The sequence below is a fragment of the Panthera pardus genome, unplaced genomic scaffold (assembly GCF_024362965.1).
Source record: "Panthera pardus isolate Hobbes unplaced genomic scaffold, ASM2436296v1 HiC_scaffold_6, whole genome shotgun sequence".
Classification (NCBI taxonomy): Eukaryota; Metazoa; Chordata; class Mammalia; order Carnivora; family Felidae; genus Panthera; species Panthera pardus.
The window spans coordinates 128,689,282-128,706,936 of record NW_026526991.1 but is presented as its reverse complement, the minus strand read 5'-3'; the positions used below and the strand labels follow the sequence as shown (position 1 = coordinate 128,706,936).

Below are 17,655 nucleotides of genomic sequence, written 5' to 3'. Positions count from 1 at the left end.
AAGAGTGGCAATGTTTTGGACTACCTGCTCATTCACCAGGCGGCTACACTCGTCCGATGGGTCTCACAGGCGCTGCTTTGGCTCCGTTTGACCCTGAGGTGAGCTGGCAATGAGGATGGCAAAGACAAAGCATGGCTAGTCTCTCTGACCAAAAACATTGGTGTGAAATGCCCACAAATCCAGGAAGGGGAGAGCTGGAGCTCTCAAGAGGTGGTTGGGCGGACAATCGCACTTTGATGTTCCTTCCGCTTTTTTGACTGTAGATTTAATTTAATTTTGTCATGGCAGGATTAGCAACCAGGCCACAGAGGTGAAGGGACATTATAATAAGACAGCATATTAATCCTCTATCCCACCCAAGGCAGAAGCAAAACCAAACAAATAGCGGCTTCCTGGAAATTGAATTTCTGTTATCCAGATGTCAAAGATGTAATACCCCAATTACACAAACTATTGCCAGTGAAGCATGCCAGCGAATATGCAATGGAAATGGGGTGAGCACAGAGCGACAAAACTGCTCAGTCAGCATCTGGCTCTGGGAGTGAGCGATAATTAGCACTGTGTGTAGACACTAATAAACATTTATGTCTGAAATTACAACTTTTAGCAATGTTAATAAGGGATATATTGGCAATCTGTAAAATAAAAGGTCTTGAAAAGAATGTCATACATTAAGCAATGGCAGACATTTCCCGTTCTGGCACAATCTTTTTTTCTTTTTTTTTTTTTTTTCCCTTCCCCCTAATTGCAAATGGCCACACTGTTTTGCTGAGAAATTAATTGACATAGGAACCTACCTAAATAAATGGGTTGTGTCTCTTTGGCCTCCCCATTAACATCGTTGCTGAATTCTGAGATCTTATATACCTCATGGTGATAATCTGGGATGAGAAAACAACCAAAAATTACAATTCTAATGACGAGCAAGATATGAATAAGCAATAAAGACTAGACTCTCGTTATAGAGAAGATGTATAATCTATACTTTAATTTATAAACATAATTTCCAAGAACTCGGTTAGTCACGGAATTCATAGTCTTTAGTAATCTCTAAAACTTTGCTTACTCTGAAAAGTACGCAAACTTGACCTATTACTTTGACTTTAGAAAACGGCTTTGCTGATCACATAGTTTTCCCAGTAAATTTGGCCCACAGATGCCAATTACTAGGCCTCTTTTCTTTCAAATGACAAGCATGTTTATAAGGAAAAGAAAAACCTTGCCCAATCATAGGCCGGGAGGGCGGGGGTGATTCCAAAATTATCTCCACAACCCATTTCCATGAGTACAGTATATCAACAGCATGCTTCAGGGTAACCCGACACTCTGTTTTCTCAGTTTACCCAGAAAAATACCAGCCTTTAAGCAGCTTACAGGAAAGCACACACGAAAAAACTGATTTGTTATTTCAAACATAGTATAGCTTAGATAAGAAAGCAAGATTCTCATCTTTCACACAAGTGAATCTTTTGCATTCAGCTATGGCACTTTAATATGCAATAGTTTATTTTCTAAAAATGCACCTGCAGAGCAGAGAGAAGAATCAGACCCATAATTTAAAGAAAGAAAAAAAAAGGAAAAAGAAAAACTTGCTTCGTCAGGCAAACTTTAAAATACCGTACGTTAAGAGCTTCTTTCTTTTCTACAGAGGCTCCTGTACTTGCCAATGGTCTATTTCTGAAAAGTAGGATCGTCTAGGTAAGAAAATAGAGGTTCCTTCTTAAAAGCTATTCCTTTTTTGTTTTGTTTTCTTTGGTGGCTTGAGACCTGACAGGACAAGGTCTACAAAACCACTCTCACTTTTCAGATAGAGTAGTTAAGTTCCCTGAGGTCATAAATAAGGAAAGCAGCCTACCTTCCCGAATGAATCAATAGACCAACAGGCCGGTCACATATGGAGATTTTTAAAGTACAAATGACTGAGTAATCAACACGGAAACAGAGGGACGAGCCAAATATTTTGAATACGTAAAACTATGCCAGGCCTCTTTCATGAAGCAGTGTCCAAACTAAATCAGGGAAAACAGGTATGAGGCGATCTTCAAAATGTCTACAATCAAACCATTTTCAGGCTTGTGGAAAACAGGCTTTATTGAATCTACATCACAGGTAGCTCAGCTTAGCTTGAAAAGCTCTGTTACTTGGAATTGCCCTCTAATGTTCATCAGCTCACATGTGACTTCCCCAGGTTGGTCGCCTTGCTCTCTCTACTCTGATGCCAGTGCTCTCTCTACTCTGATGCCAGTGTTAGATAAAACAACAGAGGAAAAAGGGGACAGGTTCTGTGGTTTGATTTTGACCTCAAGTTGATTCAAAGACGATTATTTAAGCAAGGTGGTTCTCAACTCAATATCGGGACCCGGGACATTAGGACGAAAAAAGTCACCTGACTCTAATTTAAGGCGACACAATGCATTTGGATAGACATATTTTTATGTCCGCTCTTAAGTTCTCAGCGTTTTTTAAAAAGTCCTATCAGGAAAATGAAGGCTCTGACAAGTAACTGAACACAGACAAGACGACTCAACTTTCCCCTTCCCCCATAAAACATTCCTAAGCCCGAAGACCGTGATGTACACCTGTTAAATCGCCAGGAACCGGCTGGTTGTTTTTTTTTTTTTAAGGATACTTTTCTGACCGATAAGTGATCTATTCCAAAACACCTTTCCAACCCAAATAACGTCTCTGGAAAAGACGCCGGAGGTCAGCAATTCTCATTTTGGGCTCGTGCACCTCATGAGCTTCTTTCTGGTTCTTAACAGAACCACCACCTTTTTTGCTTCTGTTTGGGGGGAAAAAAAGCAAACCCACAACCATTGGTCGGGATTCGTGTGTGCACGGCCTGACGGAGCGGCAGCTCTCCCCCACCCCCCAACCTAGCCACAGGAGTGGAATACCAAAGAAGGCTCTCGGCTCCCCAAGTGTCATTGTTTGCTAATTTCCTGATGTGCCCTCCGACTTGTTTACGCTGAATAGCATCCTGCCTCCCCCCCGCACAACTTTGCCCGCCGCGCGGCGTGTGCGGCCGCGGCCCCCCCTCCACCGCGGGAGGGGACTCGGGGGTCCCGGAAGCCCGGACCCCCGGAGTGGGACGCGCGGCCGCGGCGCGGGGCGGCGGGCCGGGCGCGGGGCTGTTTACGCGGCGCCAAGTCCTCCCTCCGCCGCCCGCACGCCCCCCGCCCGGCCCGGCGCGGCCCGCCGCTTACCTCGGCTCACCAGTTTGAAGCTCTGGGATTTCCTGCTCCTCTTCCTCTCGGAGAACTCCATGGTGCTGGCAGGAGGCAGGAGGCAGGGGCTGCGGCCGGGGGGCGGCCGGCGGGCGGAGGGAGCGGCGGCCGAGGCAGCGGCGGCGGCGGCGGCGGCGGCGCTGGCTCTTGTCACCCGGCAGCGGGAGCGCCAGGACCAAGGTCCGCGTCTTGAATCCGCAGGGGGAGGCAGAGGCAAGGGAAAAACCACCTCGAGCCCACTCGGGGGCTGCGGCTCGCGGGGTCGGCAGGAGGCGCTTTCCCGGGAGAAGTTGCCCCCGCCTGGCCGCCGCCGCCGCCCGGTCCCCTCAGCACGCCCCCCGACCCCTTCTCATTCTCGGGCTCTGTGCCTCGCGCAGCCGGAGCCGAACTTTCCGTTGGGGAGCGAGTTGGGGGCGGGGAGGGCGCGGCGCGGCGGGCCGGGTGCTGCCGGCGCCCTGCGCGCTGGCCGCGGGCCGGCCTGGGCGCTGCTCCGGACGCGGCGGCGGCGGCGGCGGCGGCGAGCGCGGCCCCGGGGACGCGGCGGGCGGGCCGAGGGCGGCGGCGGCGGCGGCGGCGGCGGGGTGCGAGCCGGGTCGGGGCGCTGACCGCCCCCGCGGGAGGAGGGGCGCCGGGGAGGAGGCGGCGCCGCCGGGACCCCGGGGCCACCTGCTGGTGGAGCGCGGCCGCCGCCATCCCCGGGGGCCCCGGCCGCCGCCACCCACCGGCCTGGCCGCGCGGCGCCCCGAGGAGGAGCCGGAGGCCGCGGCGCAGCGCCCTCGGCCCGGCCGGCCGGCCTTCCCGCGGGGACGGCGGGCCCTGCCTGGCACGGGGGGTCGGGGGGTCGGGGCGCCGCTGTTCGGGGCCCGGCTCTCGGCCCCGAGCTCGTCTGCCTCTCGCCGCCGCCGCCCCCCCGGGGCCGAGCTTGCTGTGCGGGGTGTCGGGGACCCTCCGGCGAGCCCACTCCTTGCCTTGAGATCCAGGAGGTCGGAGAGCCACACTCATGGGCTCTATGCAAGTTTTAGGAAACACACACACACACATACACACACACACACACACACACACACGCGCGCGCGCGCGTACACACACACACACACACACACACATACACACACACACACACACACATACACAACTTACCCCTCTGCGCTCTGCAAGGAAACGGAGAGATCTGAGAATTTACCGGTGAGAAGAGTACAGGAGAGAGTGAGCTTCAATTCTTTACATCAGTACAAAGGGGTTTGTAGGAAGATCCGGAGTTATATTCAAGGAGACAACTTGGAATGTGGGGCTTGGAGAGGGTGGACGGAGTGAGGGGCGCAACGTCAGTGGGTGCTTGTGTCTCTGCTGACTCTTAGGCAAGGAATGGTCAAGGCAGGTGCAGGGGACTCTGCGACTTGGTGTAATCGTGCCAAAAGAATCGACAGCAACAGAATGCTTTTATTACTTTTATATAATCTTCTCTGGGGAGCTAAGAGCACGCCATTTCTTTCTCACAACATCCTTAGGGTGGGAATGCAAGAGAATTTTACACCACGTGGGAATGGCGGTACAGGACTGCGATCTGACGTCCTTGAAGGTGCCTCACCAAACTGATGGTTCCTAGACCTAAATAAAAAGAGAATAGAGAAACGGACGACCCATCCAGCACCGTGGCAAATTCAGATGGCCCCAAAAGAGTGGAGAGGAGTATGAGAAAAGGGTATGTTGCTAAATATGACAAGTTTCACCCTGGGGTCTCTCTCAGATAAGGAGACAGCCATCTGGGTCCACTCTTATTTAGCTGGGATACACAGAATAGGACAACTTGGAGGAAGGGAGAAGTTGGAGGCAGCTAGCATACACACACCAGGAAACAAAACCAAGGCACAAGGTCATTATTAAATAGTGGAAGCAGGGCCTGGTACACATTCTGAGGTCTTAGGTGGTATGCATCAAGTGAGGCGGCTGGTTATACCTGGCCAGGTTCAAGGAGAAATGTTCATGCAGTTCACCAAAGTAAACTCTTAAACAGAAGTTCTTAACCTATTTTGGTCACTGCCTCCTTGGAGCTTATGTTCAAAGCTCAGGGTCCTTTTCCCAGAGAATATGTGTAGGACAAACAAAATTTTGTGGAGTTTTCTTGGAGTACTTGGACCCATTGGAGCTCCAAAAGGTGGCAAAAGAGGTTAAAGTGATAACAGGGATTAAATCAACTGTGCTATTTGGTTCTCTTCCACTTCCCCCCTCCTCTTTCTTTCTTTACAACAGGCAGTAGGAGCACCTGGGTGGCTGAGTCTGTTAAGTGTCTGACTTTGGCTCAGGTCATGATCTCATGGGCCGTGGGTTCGAGCCCCACAGCAGGCTCTGTGCTGACAGCTAGGAGCCTGGAGCCTGCTTCGGATTCTATGTCTCCCTCGCTCTCTGCCCCTCCCCCACTCACGCTTTGTCTCTCACTCTCAAAGTTAAACATTAAAAAAAAAGTTAAAAGAAAACAGTAAAAAAGTAAAACAGAAAAAGTAAAAAGAAAACATCTGAAGATGTTTTGAATGTTTCTAAGGAAACAAGCACACCATTTTGTTTCCTTTCTTTTTTGTGATGTCTATTATTTATAAATTATTAAAAAAATGTTTATGTTCATTTATTTTTGAGAGAAAGAGAGCCAGAGTGCAAGCACAGAGTGAAGGAGATCTGAAGCAGGCTCCCTGCTGTCAGTGCAGAGCCCGATGAGGGACTTGAGCCTGCGAACTGTGAGATCATGACCTGAGCTAAAGTCGAACACTTAAACAACTGAGCCACACAGGCGCCCCTGTGAAGTCTAACTGTTAGTCCAAAAGCCACAAGGTTGTGTACTATACTGGTTGAGGAGCTTTTAGGATGCTTCCTGCCTTGGAGCATAAAATGAGATTTTATTATGCTCAGACTGTGGTGAGACCATTGAAAGTGCCACCAAGAAGCCAATCCCTAGGGGAGAGATGAACAACTTTGCATTTTCGGTTAGAATGGAAATATAAATTCCGTTTACTGAAGAAAATATTTTCAATATAATCAAGGATGAAATTTTTTAAAGTAATAATGTTTTTAAATAACAATCATTTTCCTTGACCCCTTTCTCCTGGCTCAACAAAGATGGTCTGTGAGTGAGTGGTCTACAGAGGCCAGAGGTCAGACCTGTCCTGTTAATGTCTAGAGAAAATCAATATTTTTTTATTCTTATTCATCACAGGGTGCAAATCACCATGCTTTACATAGCAAAATGTATATAGGTAAAGCTTAATGATGACATTTAATAAAAAAGATTGCTTTAAGCAGTAGGTCTGTGTTAGTTTGCTTGAGCTTCCATAACAAAATACAGTTGACTGTGAATCACAATTTATTTTCTCACTGTTCTGAAGATTACAAGTCCCAGATGAAGGTCTGGCAGGCTCGGTTCCTGGTGGGAGCTCTCTTCCTGGCTTGTACATGGCTGCCTTCTCACAGTGTCCTCCCTGTTGCAGAGAGAGAGAGAGAGAGAGAATTCTGATCTCTTCCTCTTCTTTTTTTTTTATGTTTATTTTTTTTGAGAGGAAGAGAGAGAGTGCAAGCAGGGGAGAGGCAGAGAGAGAGGGAGACAGAGAATCCCAGGCAGGCTCCACGCCACCAGCATGGAGCCGGACTCTGCCTCCAGCTCATGAACTGTGAGATCACGACCTGAGCCGAAATCCAGAGTTGATCACCCAACCAACTGAGCCGCCCGGGGGCCCCTCTTCTTCTTCTTATAAGGACTCTACTCCCATCATCGGTACCCTGTCCTCATGACCTCATCTAAACCTAATTACCTCCCAAAGTCCTGCCCTCTAAGTACCATCATATTGGGGGGTAGGGCTTCGGCCTGTGAATTTGGGAGAACACAATTCAATTCATAGCAGTATCATTTTTGCTTGATTGAATATAGCTTTTGGGTTAGGGTATCCTGGAAAGTCATGTTGGAGATCTGTTAAGGTCCTTTCTCTGCCTCAACGGTACAAAGCCCCCAAACGTTTTAGAACTGCAGGTTTATGTATTATTTAAGGTTCACGGAAAACCAGTAAATGTTCTGTGACTTCATGGAGGCCAAACCTCATAAAACCATCCTAAAACTCAGTTGATTATAAAGATTAAACATAGATTATAATCTTTGACAAAGACAGGTAGTTTGGCCGGAAAACATTTAAGCAGTCTTAATCCTAATTCTTAAAACCCTTTTGAAAACTCTGTGTTGAGATGAAAATTTCCATCTTTCTTTAGATCCCTGCTGTCCAATAGAAATATAATGCAAGCCTTACATAGAATTTAAAGTTTTCTTTTTTTTTTTTTTTTAATGTTTTTATTTATTTTTGAGACAGAGAGAGACAGAGCATGAATGGGGGAGGGGCAGAGAGAGAGGGAGACACAGAATCGGAAGCAGGCTCCAAGCTCTGAGCCATCAGCACAGAGCCCGATGCGGGGCTCGAACTCACGGACCGTGAGATCGTGACCTGAGCTGAAGTCGGACGCTTAACCGACTGAGCCACCCAGGCACCCCGAATTTAAAGTTTTCTATTAGCCATATTAAAAATACTAAAAATAAACAGGTTAAATTCATTGTAATATATTTTCTTTAACCCAGTGCATTAAAAATAATACCATTTTGACATGTAATCAATATAAACATTAATGAGATATTTTATGTTCTTTTTTTGGTACAAAATTTTGAAAATGGTGTGTATATTATACTTGGAGGGCAGATTAATTCAAATTAGCCAAATTTCAAGTGCTCAATAGCCACATGTGGCTAGTGGCTACCTCACTGGACAGCTCTGATTTAGAGGAACTATGATTTGAACCATGCTATTTATATCCATACAGATGATGATTATATCCAAACATTGTTTGTTTTATTAATAACTTTCAAAAAAGGAGATAAGCAGGATGGTATTATTGGATTTAAAACTTTATAAATCTTTGCTTGGAGTGTCTGGAATTGAAAATCCTGTCCTAGGTAGATTCTGGAATCTTTCAGGAAGCTTTAATAAAGATAAATATTGACTTTTCAGTTTCATGACAATTCCCCATCAGAAAGGTCATGGAAAGAATGGGCAACCCTGCTTTGGTCCCAATTTATCAATTTGTTTTTGGCCTAACTCATAGTTCATCTTTCATTTACTTTATGGGTTTTAGTTATTACATTTTATTTTATTCTTTTACTTATTTATTTTTTTTTTAGTGCTTTATTTTTGAGAGAGAGACAGAGAGACAGAGAGACAGAGAATCCAATGCAGGCTCCAGACTCTGAGCTGTCAGCACCGAGCCCGATGTGGGGCTTGAACTCGTGAACCGCGAGATCATGACCTGAAGTCAGACGCTTAACCGACTGAGCCATCCAGGCACCCCTAGTTATTGTATTTTAAAGGAAAGGAAGAAGTATCTCTAAGAGATTACTTAAGTGAAAATGAGATCTTAGAACACTCCACAAATACTACCTTATATTTATATAGGACTTCTCTTATAGGAGTGCAAAGATATTTATACATTGTCTAATTCTCTGAATTGCTATATGAGGTTGGTAGATACTGCTATTCCAATTTTGCAAATGAGGAAAATCCTAAGACTAATTTTTAGTGCAACTTGGGGATGGTATACTGGTTTTCTGACAATCTTGAATGTGGTGCATTAACCTTGCTACATTTCTGTCATTTCTTTAAAATAAATATTTAATGTTCTTTTTTTTTGAGATCTAACTTATATGCAGTAAAGAATATAAATCTGAAACATACACCTCAATCAGTTTCTTTTATTTTGATATACATCCATGTAAATTCCCTGCCCCAGATTAAGATACAGAACATTTCCAGCCCACCAGCATGCTCCCTGTGGTCCCTCCCTGCAGATAACCCCCGCCCCCCGGGAAACCACAGTTCCAAAACCACAGCTCAATTTGTACCTGTTCTTGAACTTCATATAGATGGAATCGTAGTGTATGCTATCTTGGCTCAGGTTTCTTTTGGTCAACTTTATATCTGCGAGATTCATTCATATTGGGTATAGTGGCATTCTGTCTTCCATTGCCGTGTATAAACCTACCAGAATATTTTTCACCCATTCTGTTAATGGATATTCTTGTACATTTTTTTTCTTTTTTTAACTGAAGTATATTGACGTGCAGTGTTCCATCAGTTTCCGGTGTACAGTATGATGATTTAACAATTCTGTACATTACTCACTGTGCGTCAAGATAAGTGGGCTCTTAATCCCTTTTATCTGTTTCATCTTTTCCCCGACCCATCCCTCCTCTGGCAGCCACCAATTTGTTCTGTTTTTAAGATTCTGTTCTTTTATTTGTCGCTTTTCCCCCCTCTGTTTTGTTTTAAAATAGTTTTTTTTAAGTGTACTTATTTTGGGAGAGAGAGGTGGGGTGCAGAGAGAGAGAGGGAGAGAGAGAATCCCAAGCAGGCTCCACGCTGTCAGCACAGAGCCTGACGTGGAGCTTAATCCCATGACCTGTGAGATCATGACTTGAGTCTAAATCAAGAGTCCATGCTTAACCGGCTGAGCCACCCAGGTGCCCCTGTTTGTTTTGTTTTTTAAATTCCATATATGAGTGAAATTATATGCTATTTGTCTTTCTCTGACTGACTTATTTCACTTAGCATTATACCATCTAGATCCGTCTATGTTATTGTAAATGGCAAGATCTCAGTTTTTTATGGCCGAGTAATACTCCATTGTATATCTATACCACATCTTCTTTATCCTTTCGTCTGTGGATGGACACCTGGGTTGCCTCTGTATCTTGGCTGTTGTAAATGCTGCAATAGGCGTAGGGGTGCATATGTCCTTTCAAATTATTACTTTCATTTTCTTTGGGTGAATACCCCAGTAGTGGAATTATTGGATTATATGGTAATTCTATTTTTAATGTTCTTAGGAACCTCCATGCCATTTTCCACACTGCACCAATTTACATTCCCATCAATGGTTCATGAGGGTTCCTTTTTTTCCACATCCTCGCCAACACTTGTTATTTCTTCTCTCTCTCTCTCTTTCTTTCTTCTTCTTCTTCTTCTTCTTCTTCTTCTTCTTCTTCTTCGAGAGAGAGAGAGAGAGAGAGAGAATCTCAAGCAGACTCCATGTTCAGCATGAACCTGATGCGGGGCTCTGTCCCACAACCCTGGGATCATAACTGGAACCAAAATCAAGAGTTGGGTGCTCAACCCACTGAGCCACCCAAGCGTCCCACTTCTGTTTTTGATTCTGACCATTCTGACCGGTGTTAAGTGATACCATGTTGTGGTTTTGATTTGCATTTCCCTGATGGTGAGTGATGATGGGCATCTTTTCATGTGTCTGTTGGCCATCTGGATGACTTCTTTGGAAAAATGTCTATTCAGTTCCTGTGCCTATTTTTAAATTGGATTATTACTATTATTATTACTATTATTATTATTTGGTGTTGAGTTGTATAAATTCTTCATGTATTTTGGATATTAACCCCTTATTAGATATATCATTTGCAGATATTTTCTCCCATTCAGTATGTTACAGACCGTTTGAGAGATGGTTTCCTTTGCTGTGCAAAAACTTTTTATTTTAGTATAGTACCAATAATTTAATTTTGCTTTTGTTTTCCTTGCCTGGGGAGATCTATCTAGAAAAACATTGCTAAGGCCAATGCCAAAAAGATTACTGCCTATGTTTTCTTCTAGGAGTCTCTGGTCTCAGGTCTCACATTTAGGTCTTTAATCCATTTTGAGTTTATTTTGCATATGGTGCAAGAAAGTGGTCCAGTTTCAATCTTTTGTATGTAGCTGTCCGGTTTTCCCAACACCATTTTGTGCAGAGACTGTCTTTTCCTTGTTATATATTCTTCCTTCTTTGTCATAGATTAATTGACCATAAAAGCATGGGTTTGTTTCTGGGCTCTCTGTTCTGTTCTCTTGATCTATGTGTCTGTTTTCATGCCAGTACCTTACAGCTTTGATTATGACAGCTTTGTAGTATTTCTTAAAATCTGGGATTGTGATAACCCAGCTTTGTCGTTAAGATTGCTTTGGCCATTTGGAATCTTTTGTGGTTCCACACGAGTTTTAGTATTATTTGTTCTAATTCTGTGAAAAAATGCTATTGGTATTTTGATAGGGATTGCATTGAATCTGTAGATTGCTTAGGGACATTTGAACTATATTAATTCTTCCCATCCATGAGCATGGACTATCTTTCCATTTGTTTGTGTCGTCTGTAGTTTCTTTCATCAGTGTTTTGTAGTTTTCAAAATACAAATCTTTCCTCATTTTTCCTTCATTAAGTTTGTCCCTAGGTATTTTATTCTGTTTGATATAATTATAAATGGAATTATTTTCGTAATTTCTCTTTCTGCTACTTTGTTATTAGTGTATAGAAACACAACCTATTTTTGTATATCGGTTTTGTATCCTGCAACTATGGAATTTATTTATTGTTTTGAATAGTTTTTTGGTGGAGTCTTTAGGGTTTTATATGTACAGTATAACGTCATCTGCAAATAGTGCTGTTTAACTTCTTCTTTACCAATTCCGATGTCTTTTTATTTTTCTTGTTTAATTGCTGTGGTTAGGACCTCCAGTACTATGTCGAATAAAAGTGAAGGGAATGGACATTCTTGTCTTGTTCTTTATCTTAAAGGTTTTAACGTTGAGTATGATGTTAGCTGTGAGTTTTTCAAATACGGCCTCAGCATAATGATTCAACGTTCCCTTGGAATCCACTTTTTTGAGCATTTTCATCATAAATGGATGTTGAATTTTGTCAAATTGCTTTTCCACATCCATCATGATGATCATATGATTTTTGTCCTTCACTTTTTAAAATGTAGGATGTCAGGTTGATTGACTTACACGCACTTAACCATCCTTGCATCCCCAGAATAAATTCCACTTGAACATGGTGAATAATCCTCTTAAAGTATTGTTGAATGTAGTTTGGTAATATTTTGTTGAAGATTTTTGCATCTATGTTCATCAGGGATATTGGCCTATGGTTTTCTTTTTTCTAGTGTCTTTGGGTTTGGGTATCAGGGTAATGCTGGCCTTGTAGAATGTATTTGGAAGCTTTCCTTCCCCTCCTATTTTTTTGGAATAGTTTGAAGAGCATAGGAATTCAGTCATCTTTAAATTTATCTGTGAAAACAGCTGGTCCTGGACTTTTGTCTCTTGAGAGTTTTGTGGTTACCAGTTCAATTTCATTACTAGTAATTGAGCTATTCAGATTTTTCTATTTCTCCCTTATTCAGTTTTGGAAGATCTTATGTTTCTATGTAGCTCGTGTTTTCATTCTCAATGGTCTTAACATCCTTCATTTTTAATGAAGCTAATTTCATAAAACTTTATGTCATGTTTAGATATTTTCTATCTGTATAAACTTTTTTTAAACTTGAATTTGTCAGTATATTAATTTCCTGAGGCTGCTGTAAGACATTACAACAAACTTGGTGACTTAACACAGTAGAATTTGGTCTCTCTGGAGGCCAGGAGTTGGGCATCAGTAATTCTGGGCTATGGTCAAGGTGTCATCAGGGCTGTGTTCCCTACAGAGTCTCTAGAGGAGAATCTGTTCATTGCCGCTTTCTGTGCCTTTCCTCTTCCAGCTTCTGGAGGCTACTTGCATTCGTTGACTTGTGGCCACATCATTCCCATCTCTGCCTTTGGCTTCACAACCTTTTTTCCTCTGTGTGTGTGAAGTCTCTCTCTACCTCTCTTTTCTAAGGACTCTTATGATGGCATTTAGGGGCCACCCTGATTTTCCAGGATAACTCCCTATCTCCCCTTAATGTAATCATATCTGCAAAGATCCCTTTTTCATATAAGGTCATGTTCACAGGCCTCAAGGGTTTGGACACGGATCTTTTGGAGATCCACCATTCAGTCTCACAGTCAAACCGACTCCAGTGTAACGAAACCCCAAGGTAAGATAGTGACATTATAGGCAAAGTTCTGGCTGGGAGCTGGAAGACTTGAGTGTGACCGCTTGTGCAAAATTTTACTGTCTGTGGGCCTCAGTTTCTTTACCTATGAGAACAATAACATATGCCTTTTCAACTCTACAGAGTTGTCTAGTCGTGGAATTCTGCACGTAAAAGGGTTTTGAGCTATTAAGATTTAGGGTCGTGTACTGTTAATCCGTGTCGTACCAGAGGAGACGTGATTCAGTGTCTGGCCCTTGTAACTGCGGTTCTCATATCTGCATCCTCAGAGGTGTCTGGGCTGTGGGCGGAGTTAACCTGGATTCTCTCCCCAAATTGGAGACAGTGTAGTATCAGAGTTTGGAGTGTGTCCTCTGGTTTCAGACTTGCTGCGTTTGAAGCCCAGCCTGATCGCTTCCCCGTGGTACAATCTGGAGCTCTTTGGGGTCTGAAATAATAGAGTACCGTCCCAGCGCTCTATCCAGGCACAACTGAACCTAAAGAATTGTTAAGTAGTGGAAGGAGGTTAGCTACTTAAAGGAGTAAAAGGCGTGCAAGGGATCCACAAGGTGCACCCACCACACCTTGGCTGAGGAGAGGGGACAATAAAGGAACTGAGGACCCGGCCGGGAGTCAGTCCTCTCCAGAGAAGCCGCGGGGACCTCGGGAACATGCAGCCCGCTGGTGGGAAAGGACTTTCCAGAAGGTAGCGCCATTCTGCAGAAGCAGCTCTCTGTGAGGACGGTGTGGCCCCGGGGTACAGCTGGGGACTCGCCCAAAGCTGGCTTCTGGTTTCCCTTGCTGCCCAACAAACACGGAGGGCCAGGGCCTGTCAGGAAGGACCATCCTGGGGCTGCTGCCTAACATTCGGCCAGTCCCAGCTCACAAAGCCGGGCAAAGGAGGGTGGGTCTGGAGCTGAGAAACCAAACATTGATAACGGGCGGTTATTTACTCCCTTACAATGTATGTTCTTCACCTGGGAGCTGGGGGGAATCGTTGTGCCCCCCGCATAGAATTATCGTAGAAAGTAGTGAATTCACGCGGGCGAGCGCTCAGACGAGCGGCTGGCACAGCCTCGGTCAGTTGTTCCTACTGGATCTTATTTCTCAGGTCCGAGTCATGAGCTCACACGGAGGGACAAAGACGACGCGACCCCTGCCCTCACAGGGCCTCCCCTTTAGTTTGAGGCTGGTCAGATTTGAGATACTTCCTAGTTTATGTTTTAAGGAATAACACTGTCTCAAAGCCTACCTCCAAGAATTTTAAAAACTTCTTCCCATAGTAGAACAATTTTTTTTTTTTTTTTTTTTTTTGCTGGAGCTTTTTCAGCAGGGACATATGCGTGCTATTTTTCTGTCTGACTCTGTGAATGAAGATATCGGTGCCAAATCAGCGACTTCCTTGATCCGATACTTAACTGCCTGCCGTGGGTCAGGCAGTGTCCTAGGCACTGGGGATATAGATGCAGACAAGGCACAACCAAAGGTTTCTGTCCGCGTGGAGCTTAGATTGCTAGGTGGGGGCTGGAGGCGACAGGCAGTAAGCAAACTAAATAAAACTACGGTCCAAGTGTTAAACACTCTGGTGAAAATTAAAACCGGGAACAGGGACCAACTCGCTTATTCTTCTCGAGTCTCACTCCTCGAGAGGAATTGTGTGCGTATGTGGTTTGGTGCCAGTCCCTGGTCCATTCTTCGGTTCCGTATCATTTGTAGAAACTAGAAACCCGAGGAGCCCAGGAAAGCCTGTGCCGGGACAGTTTTGGGTTAAATGTGAGTTGGGTTCTTTGTGCCAATCTTCTCTCCATACCGAAGACAGGCGCCCTTCTTCAGTCCATTCAGGCTCGTCGTACCAAGTTTCACAAACACTCTGTGGGCAACGAAGCCCTCTCCCTCAGTTCTCTCTTACCTGCCAGACTGGTGGTGATGATGTCTGGTGAGTTGCTGAACCCCGTCTTTTTCACTTTATGTCTGAATGGCAACATCTCCTTAAATCTGAGTAAGCCCTCTGTGTTAGGTTCTTTTTTTTTTTTTTTTTTAGAAAATTTTAACACATTTTTTTAAAGTTTATTTACTTATTTTGAGAGAGAGAGAGAGAGAGCACGAGTAGGGGAGGGGCAGACAGGGAGGGAGAGAGAGGCCAAGGCAGCATAGAGCCTGCTGCGGGGCTCGAACTCACCAACTGTGAGATCATGACCTGAGCCAAAATCAAGAGTCGGACGCTTAACCGACAGAGCCACCCAGGCGCCGCTCTGTGTTAAATCCTTTAAAAAAAAATCTTTTCTCTTTTGAATATTCATGGGAATGGCTGCTCTCCAACCTATGAATTGAAAGTAAAAGTTTTGGACTAATCTCTTCCATTTAATTCCCCTGCCGCAGAGACTTCAGAAACAGGTCTGAAAATTATAGGAACCACAAATTTAAAAAGTGTTAGTTTGATATGTCTGAAATTAATGCTTTAATTTATTCACCACAGAATGTCTTCACACATCGCTGTTTTGTGTAATTTATACCATATACTGTCTACTCAAGTTAATGTGTGAAGCATGGTTAAATTACGCCTAAAAAGGAATATGAAAACTATCTACAATATGGTGACGGGAAAAGGGCCTAAGTAGGAGCAATGGGGCAAAATTTAAATAAGACAAATTGAAATAGAAGCTTCAGAAAAACTGTCAGGTGTCTTAAGATGTGCCTAACTAGAACACGCTCCTCGGGAAAGACTTTAAAACATCCAGAGAAGTCTACTGGGAAAGGGGCAGACAAAGTTCTCGAAAATATTTCTATAGGGAACACGTAACTGTACATGTGGCCTAAAAAATGGACTAGATAACCTAATAGGCTTTTGCGTGTCTCGTACCTTCAGCTTTCAGTGTTTGGTTAATCTTGTCAAAGTAGGTTTGGGATAAAGATCAAATGAACAATTGTAGAGAAGAGGGAGATGTATTTTTTCAATATTATTTCATTTGTTCTTTTCACCAAAGTGTATGGCATGCTGACAGGACTGTCATCCATTTTTTTATGGCTAATTTAAGGCTGGTAAAGGGTGCCAGGCCCATAGCTCGGGAGGCCGCCATTTGCCCTACACTCCCCTGACCTTGTGCTCAGCCTCATTCTCTGAGGGAGAGAACCAGAAAGGCAGGATGCTCTCTCTGTGATTTGGTGGTGTTTTGTTTTTGAGGTTAATAATACAATACTAATGAGCATTTTTGAATGTTAGCAGTTTGGAGACTGCATTCGTTAATTCCCTGAAACTCCTCCTTATGTGCAAAGCCCTTCTGGGTTTTAGGCTCCATAGGAAATCAAGATCTCTGGGAGACTGCTCCTGCCTTTAGTGAGAGTACAGTTTGGTAAGCTGCTAAAATGAGAAACAGCTGCTGTCTTTTTCATTTTTTAATGTTTATTTGTCTTTGAGAGAGAGAGAGAGAGAGAGAGAGACAGAAACAGAGACAGAGCATGAGCAGGGGAGGGGCAGAGAGAGAGGGAGATACAGAATCCGAAGCAGGCTCCAGGCTCCGAGCTGTCAGCGCAGAACCGGACGTGGGGCTTGAACTCATGAACCACGAGATCATGACCTGAGCCGGAGTCAGAAGCGTAACCGACTGAGCCACCCAGGCTCCTCAAAAGAGCTGCTGTCTTTACATGGGCCATCACTTCTAAAACAGTGAATGCTCAATGGGAAATGGAATTCAGACAGGTGAGTGATGAGGGGCTGGGGAGAAGGGGTATGCAGGAAGAGATCACCAGGTTGAGTGGGAATAAGTTTATTTCCCCCTGTGATTATTTAATGGCCTTGTTTTTACTCTCCCATTAATCAAGGTTCTCCAGAGAAACAGAATCGATGGGAGATAGATATAGATATAAATAATAGATATAAATAATAGATATAGATATAGATATAGATTAGATATAGATATAGATATAGATATAGATATAGATATAGATAGATAAAGAGATTCCTTTAGGGAATTGGCTCACATGATTGCAGGTGGTAAAGAGTCCCAAAATCTGATTCTGCAAGGTTGACACCCAGGAAGGCCAGTGGTGTAGTTCAGTCCGAGTCTGAAGGCTGGAGAACCAGATGGGCTAATGGTGTCCATTTCAGTCCAAGGGCAGGAGGGCACTGATGTCCCAGCTCAGGCAGGCAGGGAGGAAGCAAAAGGGGAGAATTCCTCCTTCCTCTGCCTTTTTGTTTTCTTTGGACCTTGAATGGTTGGGGTAATGCTCACCCATATTGGGGAGGGCGATCTGCTTTACTGGGGCCACCAACTCACCTGCTAATCTCGTTGCAAACACCCTCACAGATGCACCCAGAAATAACATTTACTTTGAGCTCCCCATGTCCCAGTCAGGTTGACACATAAAATTAACCATCACAACTCTTAAGTCGTATTTCAGCGTAAGTTTTCAGTCGTGAATAGCATGTTTTAGGCTTCCTTAGAGGAGACACCTGTTGCTGTCTAAGCCTTCACTTGAGCCTCATCCTGTTTCACACACTGAAGGGCTTCTCTCTCC

The 17,655-nt window shown here is 44.3% G+C and overlaps 2 protein-coding genes across 14 annotated transcripts in view; one reads left to right on the top strand and one right to left on the bottom strand.

The window, feature by feature from the left end:
• The window catches only part of BEND7 (BEN domain containing 7), an 81,959-nt gene extending 78,222 nt beyond the window's left edge, over positions 1-3,737 (bottom strand). For 9 of the 11 annotated variants that reach the window (XM_019460740.2, XM_019460741.2, XM_019460745.2 and 6 more), the window contains exons 1-2: positions 3,207-3,315; positions 798-881 (exon numbers count right to left, since the gene is read on the bottom strand). In XM_019460740.2, coding sequence (XP_019316285.2) covers positions 798-881; positions 3,207-3,267 — 145 coding nt within the window. In that variant the 5' untranslated portion in view covers positions 3,268-3,315. Of the gene's footprint in view, positions 1-797; positions 882-3,206 lie in introns of all 11 variants that reach the window. The other 2 variants (XM_019460749.2, XM_019460744.2) reach the window with 2 other exon arrangements.
• PRPF18 (pre-mRNA processing factor 18) overlaps positions 3,293-17,655 on the top strand; it is a 103,477-nt gene continuing 89,114 nt past the window's right edge. For 2 of the 3 annotated variants that reach the window (XM_053895440.1, XM_053895441.1), the window contains exons 1-2: positions 3,293-3,407; positions 4,736-4,929. The gene's annotated coding sequence lies outside the window, so the exon portion shown is untranslated. Of the gene's footprint in view, positions 3,408-4,416; positions 4,434-4,735; positions 4,930-17,655 lie in introns of those variants that run through there. The other variant, XM_053895442.1, reaches the window with a different exon arrangement.